This window comes from Cyphomyrmex costatus, unplaced genomic scaffold (assembly GCF_001594065.2).
Source record: "Cyphomyrmex costatus isolate MS0001 unplaced genomic scaffold, Ccosl1.0 scaffold120, whole genome shotgun sequence".
Classification (NCBI taxonomy): Eukaryota; Metazoa; Arthropoda; class Insecta; order Hymenoptera; family Formicidae; genus Cyphomyrmex; species Cyphomyrmex costatus.
Genome location: NW_017275174.1, coordinates 2,658,777 through 2,680,197, shown reverse-complemented (window position 1 = coordinate 2,680,197; position 21,421 = coordinate 2,658,777). Strand labels below are relative to the sequence as shown.

Here is a 21,421-nt window from a genome sequence, read left to right as displayed (position 1 = left end):
CTTTGTAATCCATATATTAAAAAGAGATAAATTGATAATTATAGCACTCGTTACAGGAAGAGAGAAACAAAGAAAAAAAGGATCTATAAATTCTTTGTATACACAAAAAGTGTTAACTCAGTAAATGTATACACTTACTGTAATTTTCTGTCGTCAATGTATAGTATATGTTCATTAAAATTAACACTTTGACTGTGATATATATATATATATATGTGTGTGTGTGTGTGTGTGTGTATTGTATATACATACATATGAGGCAATAAAAAAGTTTGGTTATCATATATGTTTTGTATGTTTATCAAATAATTATTCAGGTAATAGCAAGCTGTTATTTATCGGTATTTTGTCATCAGTCTTGCTACCTGGATATAGTATCTACAATATTTAAAAAAAAACAAATTAAAGTTAGTTGCATCCTATTAAATACAAGAAGACTCTGCACTAAAAGGTTTTCATTAGTTGGTGAATCGAAGACGTTCTATATATTGACAGTCTGAGAGAATTATCTACTATAATTAAAAAAAAAAGTTTAGTCTTACAACTTTGTAATCGAATAAATATTCGGTATTAGCTTTATTTTTCTCAAATTAAATGAATTTAATTTCTATTGCATTTTTCATCTCTGCCACTTTTTACAACAATGAAAATATTTCATTTTTTAAAATTCTATCAATCTTTATTAAATTTTTTGCTTTATTTCTACAGTTTTCTAATCGAGAAAAAATCCATTTGGTGGATCTCGATATTTCATCGAGCGTTGTTCTCGAGCACTACTATAGGAACGAAAGCGGTATGCCGAGCCTTTCCGAGCTCTCCCTCCTCTCATCGTCCGGCTCACTGTTAGTAATTACGTTTTCAGAGTGGAAGCTGATTCGTATTCGTCGATGGCGCGGTACGTCGCAGCGCTTGGTCAGTAATCCGCTGCAAGTTGCTTGCAGACTTGTGAGGGCTGCGCAAAGCCTATTTGAAAGCCATTCATACACGAGCCGAAGCCGGGTTGCAGAACAGCGCCGGTTGCCGACGGTGGCGGTGGCTTTTATTGGTTCTGGCACACGCTGCCGTTGTCTAGAACGTTACGCTCGCACAAGTGTGCCATTCGCTCCGAAAGTTTGAACCCAAATCGCGAGTTCTCGACGAAATCATCGGACGCCATTGAGATCTCTCACCCTCGACCGGGGAATAGCCTGCGTCATTGAATGCACTCGGCCGGTTTGCAGCGCGCGTGCCGCTCGATTAACGCTTCGACCCTCCTTCTCGCGCACTCGAGTTCGTGCGCTCGCTTATTTGTTCGGAAGTTTGCCAGCTTTCTGCGACCTTCCGTCGCGATGTACCGAGCAGCTGGCGCTTGGCGATAAAATTCCCGATTTTACATAAGTATTAGATTGAAGAAAAAAAAATAAAATAAAATAACGAGAGGAGAAAAAGAAAGTTGAAATGCATTTCAACTATTTGCATTCTTTGTAACATAGATTTCTTCCCTTAAGAACAAATCTAATTCTAAATAGCATTCAAAGAACGTTTGAAACTGAATTTCAGCAACATTGAATGTTGAAGTTTAAATTTTTTTTCGATTTCTATTCCTTTTTTTTCTCTCAAACTGATTTAATAAATAGATTCAGAGGAACAAGAATACAGCCGGTGCATTCAGAAGCGACGGATGTTCCACTTCCGTTCATCCCGAACTAATTAAAAAGTGCAAGTTGCAAGATCGGCAAATCCATTTAAACCGTAACTACGGGATGAACAAACCGCCTCTTGCTAACAAAACAATGGGTGAGGAACAAACGCCTCCGAGGCTCGAGACCTTCCGTGCGATCGCGTGGATGCTCGATCGATTCGCCGTGTCTGAATTCAATGGAATTTCATTACAGCGCTGCACTCCGCGCGCGCTGTCACACAGCTGCATGGAGAATGCATCGGGCGAATCGGTAAATCGAGGCTCGCCGCCGAAGTCGCAGCGCAATATTGGATTTCTGTTTCATTTGCCTCCGCCAATCCGGTTGCTCTTCCCTTTCATCGTCAATTATTTCTTGGGCTTGTGCGTTTCTTCTACCTACGTTTTATTTGTCACTAAAGAGAATGACTCGAGTCTCTTAAACAAATCACCGACTGGTGACAACGACGCGTTCTGCTCAACGTTTCGCCAAATCGAGTCACCAAATGCACTGTAAAATTACATCGCGGCGACGATCGTTTTAATATGTTAGGATGATCAATGAAATATGGAAATTACAACGATATTTTTTTGACAGAGGATTTCAAGATTGTTTCTTTTTAACGAAGAATTAATCCAAGCTTAATTATTTAAAAACAACTTAAAATAGTAAGTGCTTTTCTTGATGTTTCTAAAATAAAATCACGAATAAATGTCTTTTTCTTGTATTAAAATTTTATAGATCAAATCAAAGAGAGATATTTAATATTAAAAACTAAAAAAAAATACATCTTTATTTCTAGATTGTGAAATTTTATCAGCCAATCTGTGTAATTATAAATATTTAACGGGTAATTGACTCATTTAAATTTAGAGAAGAAAACTTACTAAATCGACGGCGGTTGAAGTTTCCAATCGATTACTTTCGTCGGGATGACCTTCTTCAATTCTTTCGTTGTTCACTCGCCATGTGAATCGCGGCCTAGGATGCGCATAAACGGTGACGTTGATGATTCCTTGTCTGCCAATTATATATCCGAAACGTTCAAAAGTCGGTTGTGCTTGGGGTGGATCTAAAAAAAGACATAGCTCTTAAATTTAATTGTACATTTAAAGATTAAAGATAGTATCTACAATATAATAATTTTTATGTCAAAAAATATTAAACATTTTTTAATTCAAATTCATTAACGTAAAAATTAATTTAAGTAAATTGGTATTCCATTATCAAATAAACATATAAATTTTACTAGTAGCTAAAAATTAACATTAAAGAAAATTACAAATTCTAAAAGGTGAAGCAGAATAAAAATACAGATGAAACAAAATAGAATTTAAGAAAATAGTAAAGCAAACGTCAATAAATAAATATTAGGTTTATATTATAAAGATGATAACTTACAATATACTTCGAGAGGCTTAGTTTGTTCTATGGGTCTGTCGAGAGCGATGTGATAGGCTATACATCTTATTATTTTGCCGTTATCGGTCCAATCTAAATTGCGCGTAGCGTTTTTCATTGCTACGACTGGTAAATCGGTGTTCACTCTAGTTTCGACAACGTTTCTTTCGTTGTCTATCATCTCGTCGTCTAAATGTTCAAAACAGGAATAATTTCATTTTTCTATTATTTATATTGCGTATATCTATTGTGTTATTTCTATCTATTGTATTATTTGAGAGATTATATAATTAGTTTTTTTTAGTTAGGTTATATGTATAATATATTATCTAAATTACATTTTTTAGTCATTTTCTTATTTTTATTTATGTAAATCTTTATTATAAGAGATCAAAAAGTTGGAAAAAAGTACACGTTTCTTTAGAATAATAAATATACTAACCAAGATATAGAGATAAATTCGCTGCTGGTCGTCCAGATTTAGCCTTGCAATTGATTTCCAATCTCTCACCTTTTCTAAATGTGTTTCCGCCAAGACTTCCCGAATTCGTGAAAATCTCAACATATTCGGGTGGTTCTGAGAAAAATTAAGAAATAAGAATTTCTTTAGATTGCTGCGCCATGTACTGATAAGATCCGATCGAATTAGAAAACAACATAAACGGCGATATTTTTTATATATTATTATATACTTTATCATTTTGTTATCCGAATGTGATGCAGAAACAGTAACTTAAATTTAACTGTTTTTTACGACGACGTATTTTTGTATTGCATAAAATAACATGAAAGCAGATTCTTCTAAGATATTCATGAATCTCGCCATTTATCTTTATCGGGTTCATCTTAAACGGTAATTTTGCTCTGGGTGCGCTTATTTCAGTCTCCGTAAGCAATTTCTTTAAGGAAGATTAATTACTTTTCGAATACAGCTCTAGCGACTGGAACAAGCGTTCATTTTTTGCTTCTTGCTCTAATTAATGTTTCTCTTTTCATCGTAACCTCTTTGTCAAAAGTATCCTACCTCTCATTTACTTATTACTCGCATTTCACAATCCCTCGTTTACACCCTTTTAATTATAGGTTTATGTGTAATATATAATTATTTGTATGTAATCAAAAGTTAAATAAAAATTTAATTGCTATTAAATAAAAAAATTAAGATAAAAATTGAAAATCAACATATCACAAAGTTTAGATTAAATATTAAAGTGATTGAATGTACATGATATTAAAATAATTATACGAGTTGTATTTTTATATTTAAAGTGGAAGAACTAAATCCAATATTCGTGTGTGTGAATCTATTATATATTGAAAAAATATATGTATACCCCTACATAGATATTTCTAGAAATTACGCTTATTAAATACTTTTTAAGGTTTTCTTATGAATATTTTCTTCAAAAAAGTTACACGATTTATGAGTTATTTCCATATCTTAATATAATACATCGTTTATACCTTCTTACTGTGTGTATAGTTGCTCTTTGACACACACGTATCTTCTTACAATTAGTAAAAATACAACTTAAAAATACGTTTTCTTTAAAATTTTGATATTATACATCAAGTTTATATTTAATAATTTTGATAAACTAAAATATCATCAAATCAAAATAGAAAATGAGAACTCACTCGTGACGATAATATTAAGAGAAGCAGTTGACTCTTGTCGAGCATTCGTGGTCGTCAAGGAACATTTGAAGGTGCCATCGTAACTTTCTTTCACTTTTGCGATACGGACACCGCATTCACCAGAGTGTAATCCTTTTCCATAATATTCAATATTGCCGTCTTCCGACGGGGGGTCTGACCCGGTTAGGACAATGCTACCCTCACCAGGTATTTCTACACGGCAAACACGAAGCTGCTCTTGTGGAGCGGTGCAGAGAATCTGTAGAGTTTCGCCTGCTCGCACGATCGTCTCTTTTTTTGGTTCGATGTCTATTAACATATTCGATTTTGCTGAAAACACACAAATATACAAAATTAATAATAGGCTCGATAAATCACAAATAAAATTCATAACAAATGTCTGCGAGAGTTTCAACAAAAAATCGAGAGAGAATGATTCGCATGAATGAAAATGCTGCGTCTCTCTACGAAGATTTACGAGACAAAAGAAAAGTTGATTTAATCCCCACCTGACTATATCTATCGCCCTCGTGTGTCTTTTCATAACGCGCTCTGCATTGGAAAAGGACACATAGTTGACTTTTTTTTCTCTGTATAGTTGCTCTTTTATCATTGTAAATTCATACATATTAGAACATATTAGATGAGTATGCTTAATTCTCATGATAATTTTGTATATGACTCTATCTTTTGTTAATTGATGTGTTAGAGAAGAAAATTAAGTTTTAAATTAAATTAGTATAGGAAAATCCAAATTTTGTCTAAATAAAATAGCTAATAATATATTAAATGCAAGAGAAATACATAAAAAGAAGAAGTGTGTGTGATACAAGTACATAAAATAATTAATTATATTACAATAATTGTAAATAATATTCTAAAGAAACTGAAGAGATATTGTATTATAAATATGTATATATTAAAATATAAAAATCGTATGTGTATAAACGTATAATATAAGAATATAATGCACAAAGATATATTAACGCAACCATCAGAAATTTTCAATATATTAAATTTCTCTTATTAATTTTTATTTGAATATAAAATTATTATTGTTGGCAGATTAAACTATATATCTTATTTTAAACATAATTTATTATTATAATATATTTGAATCAAAACTGTCGTGAAAATTTTCGTAAATAGTTCTTAATTATAAGCTTAAATATTTTTTATAACTTTATAAAAGATAAATGAAAGCGATAAAAATATTTTACACAACATTCAGTATACTATAATTACGAAAAAAACCTTAAATATTAAAACCATTAGTATGCGCATATGAGATTTTATAACGTGACACAATATTGTAATCAAAGCTGTAGCATGATTTTAGTATTCATATAGTATACTTTACATAATATGCTAGATAATTGTTTCAGATAATATCCTACATTTTAGAAAAAGAAAACAAATGATATTTTGTAATTATTGTATATGTAAAAAAATTATTGTATATATAAAAAATTATATTTAAATTTACAACAGTTTTGGGCAATTTGTGATGTTAATTCAGTAGTACAATAGACATGCAACAAACCAAGTCGTTATACTTCGCCATTTTTCTGTGTATCGAGAATTATTCTCTGCAACGTTCCTTTGTACCTCTTTGAATAGAAAATTTTTACAGTTTTGTTATTAAATTTTTACTGTTATTTTTATTATTTTTTCAAGTAAATTAAATTTCTAACAAATTATTTTATTTCATAGTATAAAAACGAAAGAAAAACAAATTTTTTTAAATTACATCTGTGCACATGACAGACGCAATTGTTATTCAAATGTGACAATCATTATCGCTACCATTCAAACCTGATGATGCGCGTTATTAAAGTAATATGCGTTTTAGTTACCTAAACAAGAACTCGCATCGACAAAAAACGCTCTCTCTTCCTTAAAGAGTTTTTATTATAAAGGTTAAATATATAGACGTTTGCTTTCAAGTTCCTTGCCGGAATGGCATCGCGACACAAAGCAATGCTGGTCGCATCGATCTCTGCGTGAGTTTAAGACGTGGTGTGTCATCGACGGAACGACGACACGACGACCGACCGATCCTATGCACGATGCTATTATGATAATGCACTTCAAGAAATATGATAAACTGGGCGTGGCGCGGGCAACGACTATCATATTTCATCCCGTCGACCGGCGCTGGTCGGTCGATCGCCAGATAGCTTTGAGAGACAAGTACTTGTAACTCAAAATCTAGCACTTTTGACAGATGCTTGTTCTTGCCATCGGATAAATGAGTTGCAGAAGCTATGAAATAAAGTATTAATCTAATTGCAGCTCTCAGACAAAACTGTTCGAAGATAAGCAGCATAACAACGTGATTATATAAACAATCCGCATCTACTTTCCAATAAAAGTTTAATAAGTATAGATGTAGGGTGCGATTCACTTGGGATTACAAATGTTTCGAAGCATTTGATTGATCAATCGAAAGAAAGAATTTTACTAACTAATCAATCAAAAAATGCATCAAAACATTTGTATAATAGTATTAAATAACCGTAATCATAGTCCATTTTATACTACATACAACGTATTAGATCGGTAGAATTTATTCATATTACTTAATTTATAAACGCGCGAATTGTGGAAAATATTATGAAACGAAGCAAGTTCAATTGCAGGTTTTAGAACCAGTAATTATTTCAAGATAAGTAGCTTAACAGGATGATAGCAGTTTTATATAAATTCTCATCTATTTTTCGTTTATAGTAATAATAAAAATTAAACGAGGAGATATGGTTTATTTCAAGGTTTTTTAACTAGTATGCCGCGGTACACTAACCCGGGCATGTCATAAAGAATCTATCCAAGTGTGCCGTGAAAATTTTAGAGAAGGTAAAAAGAAGCGAAAAAATTTAGAAGTAGATAAAAAGTAAAACACAAAGTAAAGGAATATTAAAAATCGTGAAAATTATATTTAAATTATATTGTGTTTACACTCTCGTTTTAACCAAAGCGATATTATTATTACAATAAAATCATTCTTAAATATAAAACAATAAAATAAAAACTAAAACTTTAGTACTTTACTGTTTATTTTTGTATTGTAGTAACATATCTGTTAAACTTCTGCTAAAACGCATGTATTTAATAATATACTTCGATTTTAGCTCATTATGTAATGTATAGTAAATTAAAAAAGATAAAAAAAGTAAACAAATCCACATCTGTGTTTTCTAATAAAAATTAAATGGATAAATACGATCTATTTTAAATATACAAATATCAAATTGATTGAAAATTTATTCATACATATTTAATTTATTTCATCGATTATTCAAGATTTGTGCAAACTTCTGCATGAAGAATGCGACCATTTTACGTACTATTGTTACACCAGTAATAAAATCGAGTATTAAATCGAGTACTCTCGATTTCTCGGATGTATCTACGTTATTGCTGTGCGACAACACAATCGCGAGTTCTCTGTCTTTTTTTTATTCGCATACGTAAAGGTATTTTTCCGTTTAGATGCACTCAGATGCGTTTTCTGTGTACGCGAGCCTATGTGTCGGTTCGTGGCGTGGAATTCAATGGGTTCGTTAGAATTGTTGCCCGATTTTATAGTACGATATGGACTTTAAATGCGCTAAAAGCACTTCCGAAAAAGCGGTGTTACCTGATATTGGTAGTATTTTTGCTGATGTTTTTTTTTTGTACCCGGGTATGACTATACAGGCACTGCTTTCTATTACCCATGATATCCATACTTGTTTATCGTATAATATCATTTCGATTTGATTGTGCGTATACGTTATATATGTATATAATAGATTTAATTTAATTTATTTTAACAATTTTATGAAAATCCATTTTTTTGACGTAGTTTTTACAAAACTGGAATTATACATGCGCGAAAATACAAAGTGTAAAATATAAAATAATATATTTTTATTATCTTCGCTATAAAATAATATTTTTATTTAACCAAAAAACAAATCATTGAACAATTTCCTATAATTACTCATTGACTATATATGTATTTTTTCTGATTTCTGCGGAAATTTGCGTCGATGCTAAAATTACATGAAAATTCCTATACGCTTTCTGCGCCGTTCCATGCGATTGCAAATGTGGCGCGCCATGTCGACCTGCCAGGCGATCGCAAGACCATAAATCCCATTTGATTTTCCGCTCATCAATTTGTTACATAGCCGACGTCACGATCTAATTTTCCCGTATACCCGGATTTGCCCGGAGAATACGACCGCTCGCCAGCAGTCCCTGCATCGAGGAACACACATCTCCCGAAAGCTGCAGCAACAGATGCGGTGATTTGTGGACGTCGTGCCACGCATCACTATAATTATGAAATTGATGCGCAGACGGACGTTAAAAGCGCCGTTTTATCTTGGCTTCTCTCTTTTCGCGATTTGATCACAATTGTATGATTCACCCAAACAATATAAATTTCCAGCTATAAACATAATTAGAAAAAATTTTGTTGAAATAATTAAAAATTTAAATAAATATAAATCTGAAAATAATTTTGTTAAACTATCAAAATAATTATGTAGAAAACTTAAGCATATTGAAAGTAACTCTGCAGATTTTGACATTCCATCAGAAAAATTTGAGCGTTCTACATAATTATTTTGATAATATAACAAAATATGCCATATCATAGAATGGTATGATACAGACATAACTGCGCATGTATCCGTTTCATGCGCATTCCGCGCCTCGGTATTTTATGTCCGCTTGCCGTTATTGACTCCCACGATCTTCCAACTACCATCTCCATCCTCTCGCACCGTGCAGTGATAACGCGGCGAAGATAATCTTGGCTACCCGGCATGCAACCTGCTAGTGCAATTTCGCAGCGATTTCCAATTTTCTCGGCTCGCTTCCATCCCCCTCGCGTCTCTTCTGCACCCCTTCCGCTTGCGGAAGGAAAGTGTGAAGGTGTGTGCTCGGTAGAACGAGAGGAGAGAAACGAGAAGAAAGGAAACCGGAATGCGGAAACGCACGTGTTAAGTTCCGTATACACTGTGCCAACGAACGAGTCTTGATTCATCTTTGTTATTGATTTGTTATTCTGCATGTTCAACATTCGCATTTGAATTTCAGTTAAATGTAATAAAGAATCCAAAAGTTTTTGAGCCAAGACATACAGGAAAGATGATAAAATGAAAGAATTTATGTATCTTTCAATTTAATCACTCTTTATTTCAATACATTTTTTTAGAATAATGAATTAATTTTTTTATACTACTAAAAAAAATATTCAGAATTTTTATCATTAAAACTTAACATTGAGTAGTAGACATTAATATTATTATTGCGACATTGCTTTGTCTATATTTTACTGAAATATATCAATATTTTTAATATAATAAAATTTATCAGTATTTATTGTTACATATATTTTTTTTTAACTGCGCTAAAGTTGTTAGCATACGGCGCTTTTTTTACGCTACTTTCTAGTAAGATTAGCGACCTTACTGTGTCTCGCAGATGGACTCTTAGAACGACGCGGTCCGTTGCGGTTAGATTGCGGTGGCGGTTTCACGATGCAGCGAGAGGAAGTAATCCCGGCAGGCACTTCTCATATTAGGATGCCGCTATTCCCTAACGTTGCTAATTTTGCTCGACGGGCACCGCGAAATATGCTCGGCCACCGTGTTACATTACGCTCAGAATTTCGCGCGAATCGGATAGAATAGTAAAATTTGATTTTCGTCGTAATCAAATTAAAATATTGGTGATTAAAATAGAAGAATTTACTCGATCATGCTGCGATTAACGAAATAACGATAACGTAATAACGCCAGGCAATGTTAAATCGACCGGTTAATAATAGAAAATGACGAAAACATCTAAAAATATACATGAAATCTATTTTGCATAGCGAAAGAATGTGTTCTTTCTTAAGTACCTAAAAATATAGGTAGATACGAAACCTATATATTAACTTTGTTGGAACATTAAAATAGTTATGTAAGAAATTTAAGTACAATAAGCAATGCTGTAAAAAAATTTGGCGTTCTAGAAATCAGTCTGAGTGTCCTACATAATTATTATATTTTCTCTAGAAGTAATTTATTGGCTATATATTGGTAAAATATTGGAATTTATTGAGATTAATATTTATTGAGATTAATATTACATCAATAATTGTGCTATTAATAGTGCTTATTGATAGTTCGGATTGATAGTTAGAAGATTATTTTCAATTCTGTATCTAATTAAATGTTTAGATATTTTAACAAAATTTTTTTTGTGCAGTATTTTTTGCGCGGCATAAACAACATATAAAAATGCAGACAATATTACGTAATTAATTCGTGTAAAATAAAACAGAAATGTTTTTCCTATAGTATGTATTATAGACACAGCTGTTAAATCGTTAATAACTGATCGATTGAAAGAAGCGAAACGTATTGTAACGTATATTCGTATTTGAAGCGCATAGTACGTCAATTTTATGATGTTTCACATCTCTTGTCGATAGCATTTTTCGGAAGCCTCCGAGTTCGACCGAGTTAACTTGATATTCGTTGTGGCCGGTAACGGTCAGACAAAAGCACTATATTGCTTGCAAGCTTGTTTCCACGTTATTGGATGCGTTCGTCAGAATACCATAGCTCAAAAACGATCGAGTAACGCTTGGAATCTGATTGGTGGATAGTGATATTGTACAAACAATGAAGTACGAATACTTCATTTTTCTTTAATTATTCTGAACTTGTTTGATGATTTAGTAAGGGAAATTTTTAAATCAATTTTGCTTCAAGAAATACACATGTCTGTGAAGAAAAAAGGAATAGTTTAGAAAAGTTTTACGTTTGGAATTTTATTGCTCATGTTTTAATTTCTGCAATCTTCCTTCGTAATGAGAATTAAATTACTCTCTCCATGGTTGGTTTAGTTATGTTCGTGACTGTTGTTGTTAGAGTCAGAGTAAGTTCGAACACGCTTGATTTTACATATATTTCGCTGTATTCTAAGAGCAAAGTTAATTATGTTCTACGAGTTCTGTTGCACCGCGCTGTACACTCACTAATTGGTCATTAATGAGCAGTAACGTGTATCACCATTAGTCGTGAAAATCAATATAACGATGCATCCACGAATGTGCAATTACACAGTAGACACAATTTTGACCAGCGGTAGTCGGTAAATATTTGCAATTATACAGTAAATCCGATTAATTTATTGATTTATCGATCAGATAAAAATTGTAATTCGGACAAAATGGAATACAGTTAACCCATCATAGCGCTGGCGTGAAGCATCTAGTGAAAAAGTTCGCGTGAACAAATACGCTCGTTCGCAACATCGCGTACTTGTAATTTGATTTATCGTTCGTATGCGTGACGATCGAAAAGTCGGATAAGAATCCGAAATACATAATAAAGAAATAAAAATCTCTATGCCGGTCGATATGCTTTGAAAGTTTGGGGGACGATCGCGTGTAATTTCGTCATAGTCTTTATGATGAACAAAAATATTTCGCAGATGTGACTCGTAGATATTTTTATCGTAAAACAGTTTAGACCTCGTTCCGAAGAAAGATCGCAGAAATTAAAACGCAAGCAATGAAATGCAAACGTGAAACTTCTCTAAATTATTCCTTTTTTTCTTCACAAACTTGTGTATTTCTTGTAAGAACGACTTAAAATAAGTTCCTCTAAAAGTTTTAGTGACACGAAAAATGAGCTATATTGTAGTAAGAAGTCGTATTTTAATCTAACAATCTTGACAAATAAATAAATCTAAATGGTAGAACGTATGTCAAGTGAAAGAAAACATAATTAACAATAAACAATTAATTAAAAAATAGTTACTAAGAAGAGAAATTATTTCCAGTTGATTCCACTGTCATGTTTTCAAGATAGCAGTTATAATGGACATGTACAGTATAAAGAAATTCAATGAGTACATTACAAGTGAAATTGAAAATTGAAGTTTTGTTTGCGTGTCTTATTGATTTTGTTGCTTCTTTCCTTCCTTTGTTGTTCCTTCATTGTATCCAAGTTGAATCAGAGCCGCGCTTTCAAAGTAGATCACGCGAGAGCTCCTTCATAAAGTAAAAAAAAAAATTGATTGTGATCAAAGAGCTTGATATGCATCCACGACGGGGTTTCCGGTTCGTCGCGAACTTCCGCTCTTCGAGAGAAACCGTTTCCTGCAAGTCTCAGTCGGACGCCAATTTCGGTCCGACAGTCGTAAATCCTTGCCGAGATTAAGGACGGTTTACACGGCAGTAAATCAACTCATCGCGTTACGTTCCTTCTTCCATCTCTTCTTCTTACTCGGTCTGCTTCTCTTCCGGCGAGGAACTTTCAAGACGAGGAGCTATACCGGAAGAATATATTCGCCACATCGATACTGGTCGAGCGGCTCCTCTTCCTTTTTCTGTCATCGACGAGTAAATCGATTTCAGTCGGTTGATGATGATGTTGGAATCCAGTTACGCGCAAACCAGATTTCGTGTTAAATAACTGTCGCTCGATCTCCGCTGCAGGACTTCAGGCTATGCTTCATAAAATTTTTAGTTAAAGCGGTGTCGAGAAATATTCGATAAGTAACGAGAATAGAACAAAAGTCTCGAAGAAGTATATACAGTAGCAATCGAAATTAGATAATATAAATTAATATTACATTAAATAAGGTATTGATTTTTATATATCAAAAAAATAGAACAAAAATACTTTGCACATCATTATAGATTACTGTCAAAAGTCTCCGGCTAACATATTTTAAAATATTTTTTTGTCAATCTGTTATTCGATTTTATATTATGAATTAATAAAAATCTTGTTATAATCAATATGTTGTTAAAACACATAATATTTTAAATACTAGTCATTTTAAATACATTAAAATACAAAGTATACAACATTTTTATTTGTAAAGATTCTTTATCTGAGCAACACACAGTAAAACTACTTATCGGAAACTTGTTAAATGGCTGCCATTTAGGCATATAATTAAATAAACAGAATTAAATGACATATATATTATTTTTGTATTTAAAGGAGCCAATGCATATTTAAATTATAAGATATTCGTTAAATCTTTCCAGAGATTTTAATTGTATAATATTATCAAGAGCAATAATCTTTAATAACATTAAAATTAATTCCTAGTAAAGTTAATACTTTTAATAAAATAATCCTTTATAATTTATTAATATTAACATAATTATATTATATTTTATATATTAGGAACTCTTAAATTTCAGCTTCAAAAACGAAGTAGGGCCGATCTTAAATTATATATAATATACATATATATAATTTTAGATTTCCGATAAAATTTTCAATATCATCCTTGTCGCGACACAAAATAATAGATGTCCAATATCGACGATATTGTACATTTCATACTCTCAAGTATCGCCGTTGTACGTGGCGATATGATCTTCATTGTCACAGAAGTTCGAAGTCAACGTGCAGAACGCGTGTCTTCGTAAGAAATGTTATCGTCTACTCTATCATTTCATCGCAATGACATCACAGTGACAATGATAGTGTTTTATAAAGAGCATTCGTGTAGTGTGGTCGTCAATTATCCGATAAGTTCGATTGAAAGGTCTTACAATAAGTGTCCATGTGAGATACTTATCTATCGCCCACCATTGATTGTAGATAACATAAAAAGAATATTTAAATACTAAATCTTAGATAACTCAATATATTATTAAAAAAATGTTTTACTAAAATATCTAAAAATAATTTTGTTGGACCGTCAAAATTATTATATAAGACAAACTAATTGCTAGAATGTCAAAACCTTTTGCAGCTTTGTCTATCATTTCTAAGTACTTATTATCACAGAAATTATTTAGATAGATTCAACAAAATCATTTTTAAATCTGCATCTAGCTAAAATTTTAAATACATTAGCAAAATCGCTTTTTTTTTCAGTGAAATAACAATTAAGTATATAACAATTGTGTTATAAAAACAACATACGCAAATTAGCATCTAAAGTTAATTTTTTTAAGAAAACTGTGACGCGATAAAAAAAACACTGCCGAGAAATTGTAGTGAGACATAGAGTAGGGATATTTATCTTGTTGGATACGATCTCTCGTCATGAGTACGAAATTATGCTGTAACGTTAGAGCCCTTAATACTGGAGTGAAGGTGTAAACATGAAACCGCAAGTTATCGTTAAGCCCACGCAATGCGGCGAAAGTGGACGCGCTGGAAAATGATGATTATGACTCGGCATTTCGCATCGAATTATCCACGGGTTAGTCGCTTTGACGCGAAACATGTAGAGCTATGTCGACTTCCGTCCAAGTTATGTGTACGCAAAAATATGTATCGTGTTATCTCGATTTACTTTCTCCCTAAAATTGTCGAGACGAAAGATACAAATGCATTCAGTAAACATGAATAAAAAATTTTACTATCCATAATATATAGTCCATTTACAATTATAAGTTACATGAAATACTTAAAATAATCTTTATCTGACAAAATGTGTCTGACAAGTGTGATAATATGACAAAATGTGAAATCAGCGAATCAACATATAGAAGATGCACTAGCTTGGATTGAATAATCGAATCAAATCAGAAAATATCGCGTTTCAAACTATCAAAACTTTAATTAAATAAATCAAATTGTGCTTAATAAATCATATTATGTTCGAAACTTGTATAAGATAAACAAATCGGATTATATTATACTAAACAAGAATGAAACATACAGGCGTGAAAACGATATTACGGTAAAAATATTGGATTATATCAATAAATTGAAATACCGTGAAAATCGTGATCTTTCGAGATATACAATGACCTAAAATTAAATCATCTTTAATAAATCAATTATATTATTGAAAAAAAATTGTAATTGAAAAAACATGCTAAATGATATAGAGAGCTGTGGCTTTTTATATAAAGACTATATAATATACGTACATTATATCTATAAAATATACTCACATATTATATACATTATACATATAAGACTTGATACGTTGAAGTTCTCATTGTTAGTGGAAATAATAACAAATTAGTATAATATCCAACAAGTCATGCGACATGAGCAACATCAATCGTTTTGGCTACAAACGCAGTCAAAGGACTTTTGATGACAATTGTATTGTTGAGATATAGTTTTAGAAGGACGAGCTTGTTTGAAGCGTATAGAATCTAATGCAATTTCTCACCGCTTATTCGGGTGCTATTATGCTCGACCGATATCTCAAGTTGGTCAACTTAGTGGCAAACTTTAGTTCAACATCTCGGCTTTAAGAGATAATCGGATTCGTCGCGTAAAGCTGCTTATATTTTTTTACAGGAAGATATTATCTAAATATATTATATATATATATAAATCAGACTTTTTAATTAAATAATATTGTATTTGTAATGAGTCAAAGATAATTCATAGTTTTTTTTTTAAAAATCCATTGAAAAATCGCTTGAAAAATTTTCAGAGAGACGATCAATATTCGATGAACTATATTTGCGACGAAATTGCAGAAATTTTTATTCGCGCAGATCGAGTTGCACCGCATATTCAACGAACTTGGAAAGAAATGTATCCCGCGGTTAAAGTTTCGTCAGGCTCAAGGTAAGACTGGTGGGAACCAACTTATTAGCTAGGCAAGAAACAATGCCGTTTCCACATTCAACTGGGTAATCCATGGTGTTACCGCGGATTACTGATGTCTCCTACTCGTTTTGTTTCCTGTTTTCGTCTTCTCGTTAGCGACGAGTGCTCCTCGCGATCTCTCAAAGATGCGATTCTGTAGTAACATTCTCGGTATTGTTTCGAGATAACAAATATCAGACTTTCTCGAGAAAATAAAGTAAGTCAAAATCTATTATTATTTTTCTATTTTTATGTATCTAAAGATTATATGTATATTTGTCCTATTTTCATTCTTTGTCAAACTTTTCCTTATTTTGTTTCAATGTAGTCTTAGTTATGTTGTCAAAATACTGAATAAAAAAGTGATATTTTTTAAAGTAAATTTTATAAAAAGAGAATAAATATTATTTACAATTTACTATTGAACAAAGATTATTTTTTGAAACATTCATAATACATGTTTACTATATGTTAGTCTTTTATTTTTCAATACGCTAAACAAATGCATTAAAAATAATATTATTTTTAATGAAAGTATTATCGAAATATTTTCAATTTTTAAAAATTGTATAAAAAGCAGGATGTATTAAAATTTTACGGATTAACAACAGTAAATCAGTATTCTTTGCGATGCAAACGGGCAGAATTGACGATCGGATTAGCAAAGGAGTTTTACATTGTCGATGAGAATATACTTGGGCACGATTTGAATTTCAAGCTGTTCGAGTACCTGGCATGAATGGAAAATGGGCGAATTAAAAGAGATTGGTAGGAATGTATATTCTCTGCAGAATTACATTCCGAATTTTATCAAGCCAGGATTTTTTCGAATTTTTTCATTCAAAGGAATCTCTTTGCGATCAAGTAAAATTAGTTTCAAAATCTTATAATATATCTCTCTACAAATAATATAGAGAAAGAGGGCAATGAGCCGATAAATTACGTTAAAAATCCCATTAAATTAATTTTTAATATATTGCGAAGAATATTATACGTAATTATGGCGTTTCGTCCCAGCTTTCACTACTGGGAATATCTCTCTACATATATGGTAATCTTACGAAAAAGAAATTCTTTTTAATTATATTATTAAAGTGATTAAGTTATGTATACAATATAACATTACATTATAGATGTAGGAATTATATTATAGATATAGGAAGACGTTTTAAGATTTTGAAATAAAAAACTTCAATTTAAAGATTCAATCTCGTAGAATGAATTTTTGTTAATGTTTTTTTTATTTTCTAAATTTTTTGTGAAAAAGACATACAAAATAAAATTAATTAACAAGAATTTCATTCCATGAAATTGAATCTTAAAATTTTTTGTTAAAAAAAACTGCGACTGCACAAATAAGCGAATCCAAATCTGCATAACGTATATGTAATGACGCGTATGTAGGTATGTGAATGTATCGTAGTTTGCGATGGCAAGTACACGAATTACCTAGGCTGACCTTCCGCATGGAAATGTAACACTAATTAGTAACTCCGTGCTGTGAAATGCGAACACATAAAACAAAAAGTCGAGCACGCTCGAAAATATCTACGAAAATCCGTATCGCACTACCCTCCGAATGAGCGTGTGCAGAGTAACATTCGTGAAGTTAACGGAGAAACCATCTTTCTATTCTTTTTTCTTTCCCTTTTTTTCTATTTTCGACAGATCACGGGAATTTTATTATAACGGAAATGGCACTGATTTTTTAACGCTTTCTTTTTTTTGTCTAAGGACATTGTGGAGAACATTGCAGAGAAAAATATAAGTCGAATAAAGAATGAATAACTTTTGCATTAGTTAAAAATGCTATAAATTAAAAATAAAAGTAAATGTAAAAAATTATAATAAAAATAAAAATAAATAAATATTAAATCGATTATATATATATATATATAAATAACTATATTACAAATAACTTAATAGTGATATACATAATATATTAGTATCACACATAATATGAGATTATAACAATGGTAGTATGTATAATCGCCGTATGTATGTATCCCTGTTATTACGTACGTGACATTTGACAATAATGCAAAATTTACATAATATTAATATTGAATTTACCATATATATTATCATAATATATATTATATTAACATATTTATCTGCTAAAACAAGCGTGATATCGATAATAGGAAATTAAGTAAATTTCAAAGATCGATCTGCCGTGGTATTCTCCTACACAGGAGAATTTCTTTGCGAATTTAATAAAACGGAGGCATTTCATTTCGTTTGGGCGGTGTCAAAGGGATCAAAAGGTATTAGTGTATGGTTGGTCGCGTCCCAGCTTTTGCCGAGAATTTCGTTCACGTCGGTTCATTTTGTTCGTCACGGAAGCATGCAACGTAAATTTACGCCAAGTGTGGTTTTCCAAGTTATAAGTGAAAACTATTGAAAGCAGACGAAACACGAACAACTTAAATAATGTATTCGTTACAGGAAGAAAAAACAGAGGCATTTCACCTATACATACTTTTTGTATTTATATGTCTTTTATTTTATTTTATGGTTTTGTTCGATTTTTGTTCCAACTTATGCCAATAGCAAGTAGTACAAGTCAATCATTTATCTTTTATCAAGCACTGAAACTTCATGTAACTATTGATTTCTTAATATCTTCTTTTGATGTAAAACACAGAAATAATAATTTTGCTAATACATCTCTAAACATTATTAGATATATATCTAAAAATAATTTTAAACTATATATTAAGATAATTATGCGGGATGTTTAAACGTTACATAAATACTACAAAAAAATTTAATAACAATAATATTCTAATAATCAGCTTGATAATCCTACATAATTATTTTAACGATCCAACAAAATTATTTTCAAATCTGTAACTACAGCTAAATTTTTAAATGTACTTCAGCAAAACCGTTCTTTCCTCGTATTTCTTTATTTTTAGTTAATTTATAAAGTAAAAATAGAAGCTCTTTTTATCTGGTTTTATTCTTCATCGTTTCATCACGTACGGAGAAATTGATAAGAATTACTCATGGTGTCTTTCTCTCTCTCGATTCAATTGCATCCATTCGTTTACTCGCGAATTTACGACAATTGTGGATAACGGACGATTGCCACAAAGTCGTCGTCGTCGGAGCGGCACAAGGGTAGAAATAGGATACAAAACGAATAAACGAATAAAAATGGATCAGCGTCGCCGCGCCGCGCCGTAACGTTAGCTACTCGTCATTGCTACGAAAAGGATGAGACCTCAAAAATCACAACGTACGCCATTACTGCCGCCGACTGCGGATCTCATTTGAACACGACGCAGAGTCCTCGTAGTCTAGTCTTTCCTAATGAAGGCGGCTTTTCTTTTCCCCGTTACTCATCCCCTCACTTTTCAAGTCATACTATAGTTCGCTATTCCTTCTCGAGTCTGCCATATCTCTCGCTTTCTCTCATTCTTTATCGTTCTTTTCGCCTTGCATCGCTATCTTGGATGCTTGATCTTGTTCTTTAAACAAGACTATAGTACGAAGCGTATGGCACGAAGTAAATATTATCATCACACTGTCAGTTGCAGTCTAAATTAATAACGAAAGGGTCAAATAAATTCAACATAATTAAAATTTGAATTGCTCTGATATTTTAAAGATTGTATGTTCACAGACATATGTAAATGTAATTTATATAAGAATTTATATATATACATATTATGATATATATCTTACTATTTATATATATATATACATTATATTATATGTACATACATACATTTGGACACACAATATAATCTTTAAAATGCTCAAACAATATAAGTTTTAATGATAATGACACTTGGCCCTTTCATTTTGTATCTATATGACATACAAATTTGTTATATTTATTTTTATTATTGCATATATATTCATTTATTTTTCAAAATAAATAAATACATATAATATATATTATATATAGGTATATGTCTATGTATATAATGCAAATAAATAAATATCTATTTATTTATTTGTATTATTCAAGCTATTATTAGATACATTTCTTCCAATATTTTTGCATAAAACTTAATTATTATTTTAATCATTATAATAAAACACAATGTGAGCTTACTAAATAAAAAATGTAAACCATTCAGAGAATCCATAAACAAACTGTATCGTAAAATATAAAAGAAATTTCTCTGGCACACACACAACCACAAATATTTATAAAATTTATCAAAGAATATATGAAAGCACAAATAATAACACAGAGATGGTCACTCTGCTAAAGAGCACACAGAGAAGAAATTTAAAATTTAAAATTAATTTTAATATTAAAAAGTTTACAAAAAAAATTTCACCAGAGAATGAATAATGGATATGTTTGCCTTGATAGATTTACATGAGTAAACCGAATTAAATCAATATCGCAGCGTATTATATAGCTAGTCGACGCAACGACGAAAAGTGCGTCGGTGTATCGGAAAATATTCACTTATATATACTTATATATCAAAGTATATATGTAGTAGATACATTTCGATCTTGATGGCATGTAACGCCCCAAATTGAAACGGAATCCGACTTGGTAACAGTTTTATCGAATCGCGGCCGTATGTTTCAAGTAATTAACGCGTTTATCGCGTGGGTGGGATTCGAGGGAAACTCGATTAATTGCGTGCAAAGCGGCAATTTCGACGTTTCAATCGCGATAAAACCTATCGTGCCACGAGAGTAAGCCGCCACGTCTCTGTTATAATTTTTAATTAACTTCAGTGAATTACTTACGTTTCTCAAATCGAGTGAGGGAATTACTATGGCAATACAATATATTTCGCACTCTTAATCCCTTCAGGAAATATTGATGAGTTATTTACAATTTCACAAGCACTTGATTTATATAAAAGTATGAAAATATTCTATATTACTTCTTTTTTTAGTGTAAAAAAATTTTCTATACTCATTTCAAGAGACACAACAAGATAACGTTTGAATAAGTTTCTCGACACTTTACATGTTAATCATAATACAAACGTATATTGATTTATTTCAAGATTTCAATTTCGTTTGAAATAAAATTAGAAGGTTGATTGCATTTACTCCGAGATAATGAAAAAAGTACAATGCAATGATATCTCAACTGCGTTAAAGAACAAATCATATTCCCAGGAGATGCATTAGCGAAAGCAATGCCAACGGAGC

General features: G+C 31.5%; 1 protein-coding gene across 1 annotated transcript in view; it reads right to left on the bottom strand.

The window, feature by feature from the left end:
* The window catches only part of Fas3 (fasciclin 3), a 338,909-nt gene that overhangs the window by 7,800 nt on the left and 309,688 nt on the right, over window positions 1-21,421 (bottom strand). The window contains exons 2-5 of the mRNA XM_018546908.1: window positions 4,698-5,027; window positions 3,502-3,636; window positions 3,060-3,248; window positions 2,546-2,730 (exon numbers count right to left, since the gene is read on the bottom strand). Coding sequence (XP_018402410.1) covers window positions 2,546-2,730; window positions 3,060-3,248; window positions 3,502-3,636; window positions 4,698-5,016 — 828 coding nt within the window. The 5' untranslated portion in view covers window positions 5,017-5,027. The remainder of the gene's footprint in view (window positions 1-2,545; window positions 2,731-3,059; window positions 3,249-3,501; window positions 3,637-4,697; window positions 5,028-21,421) is intronic.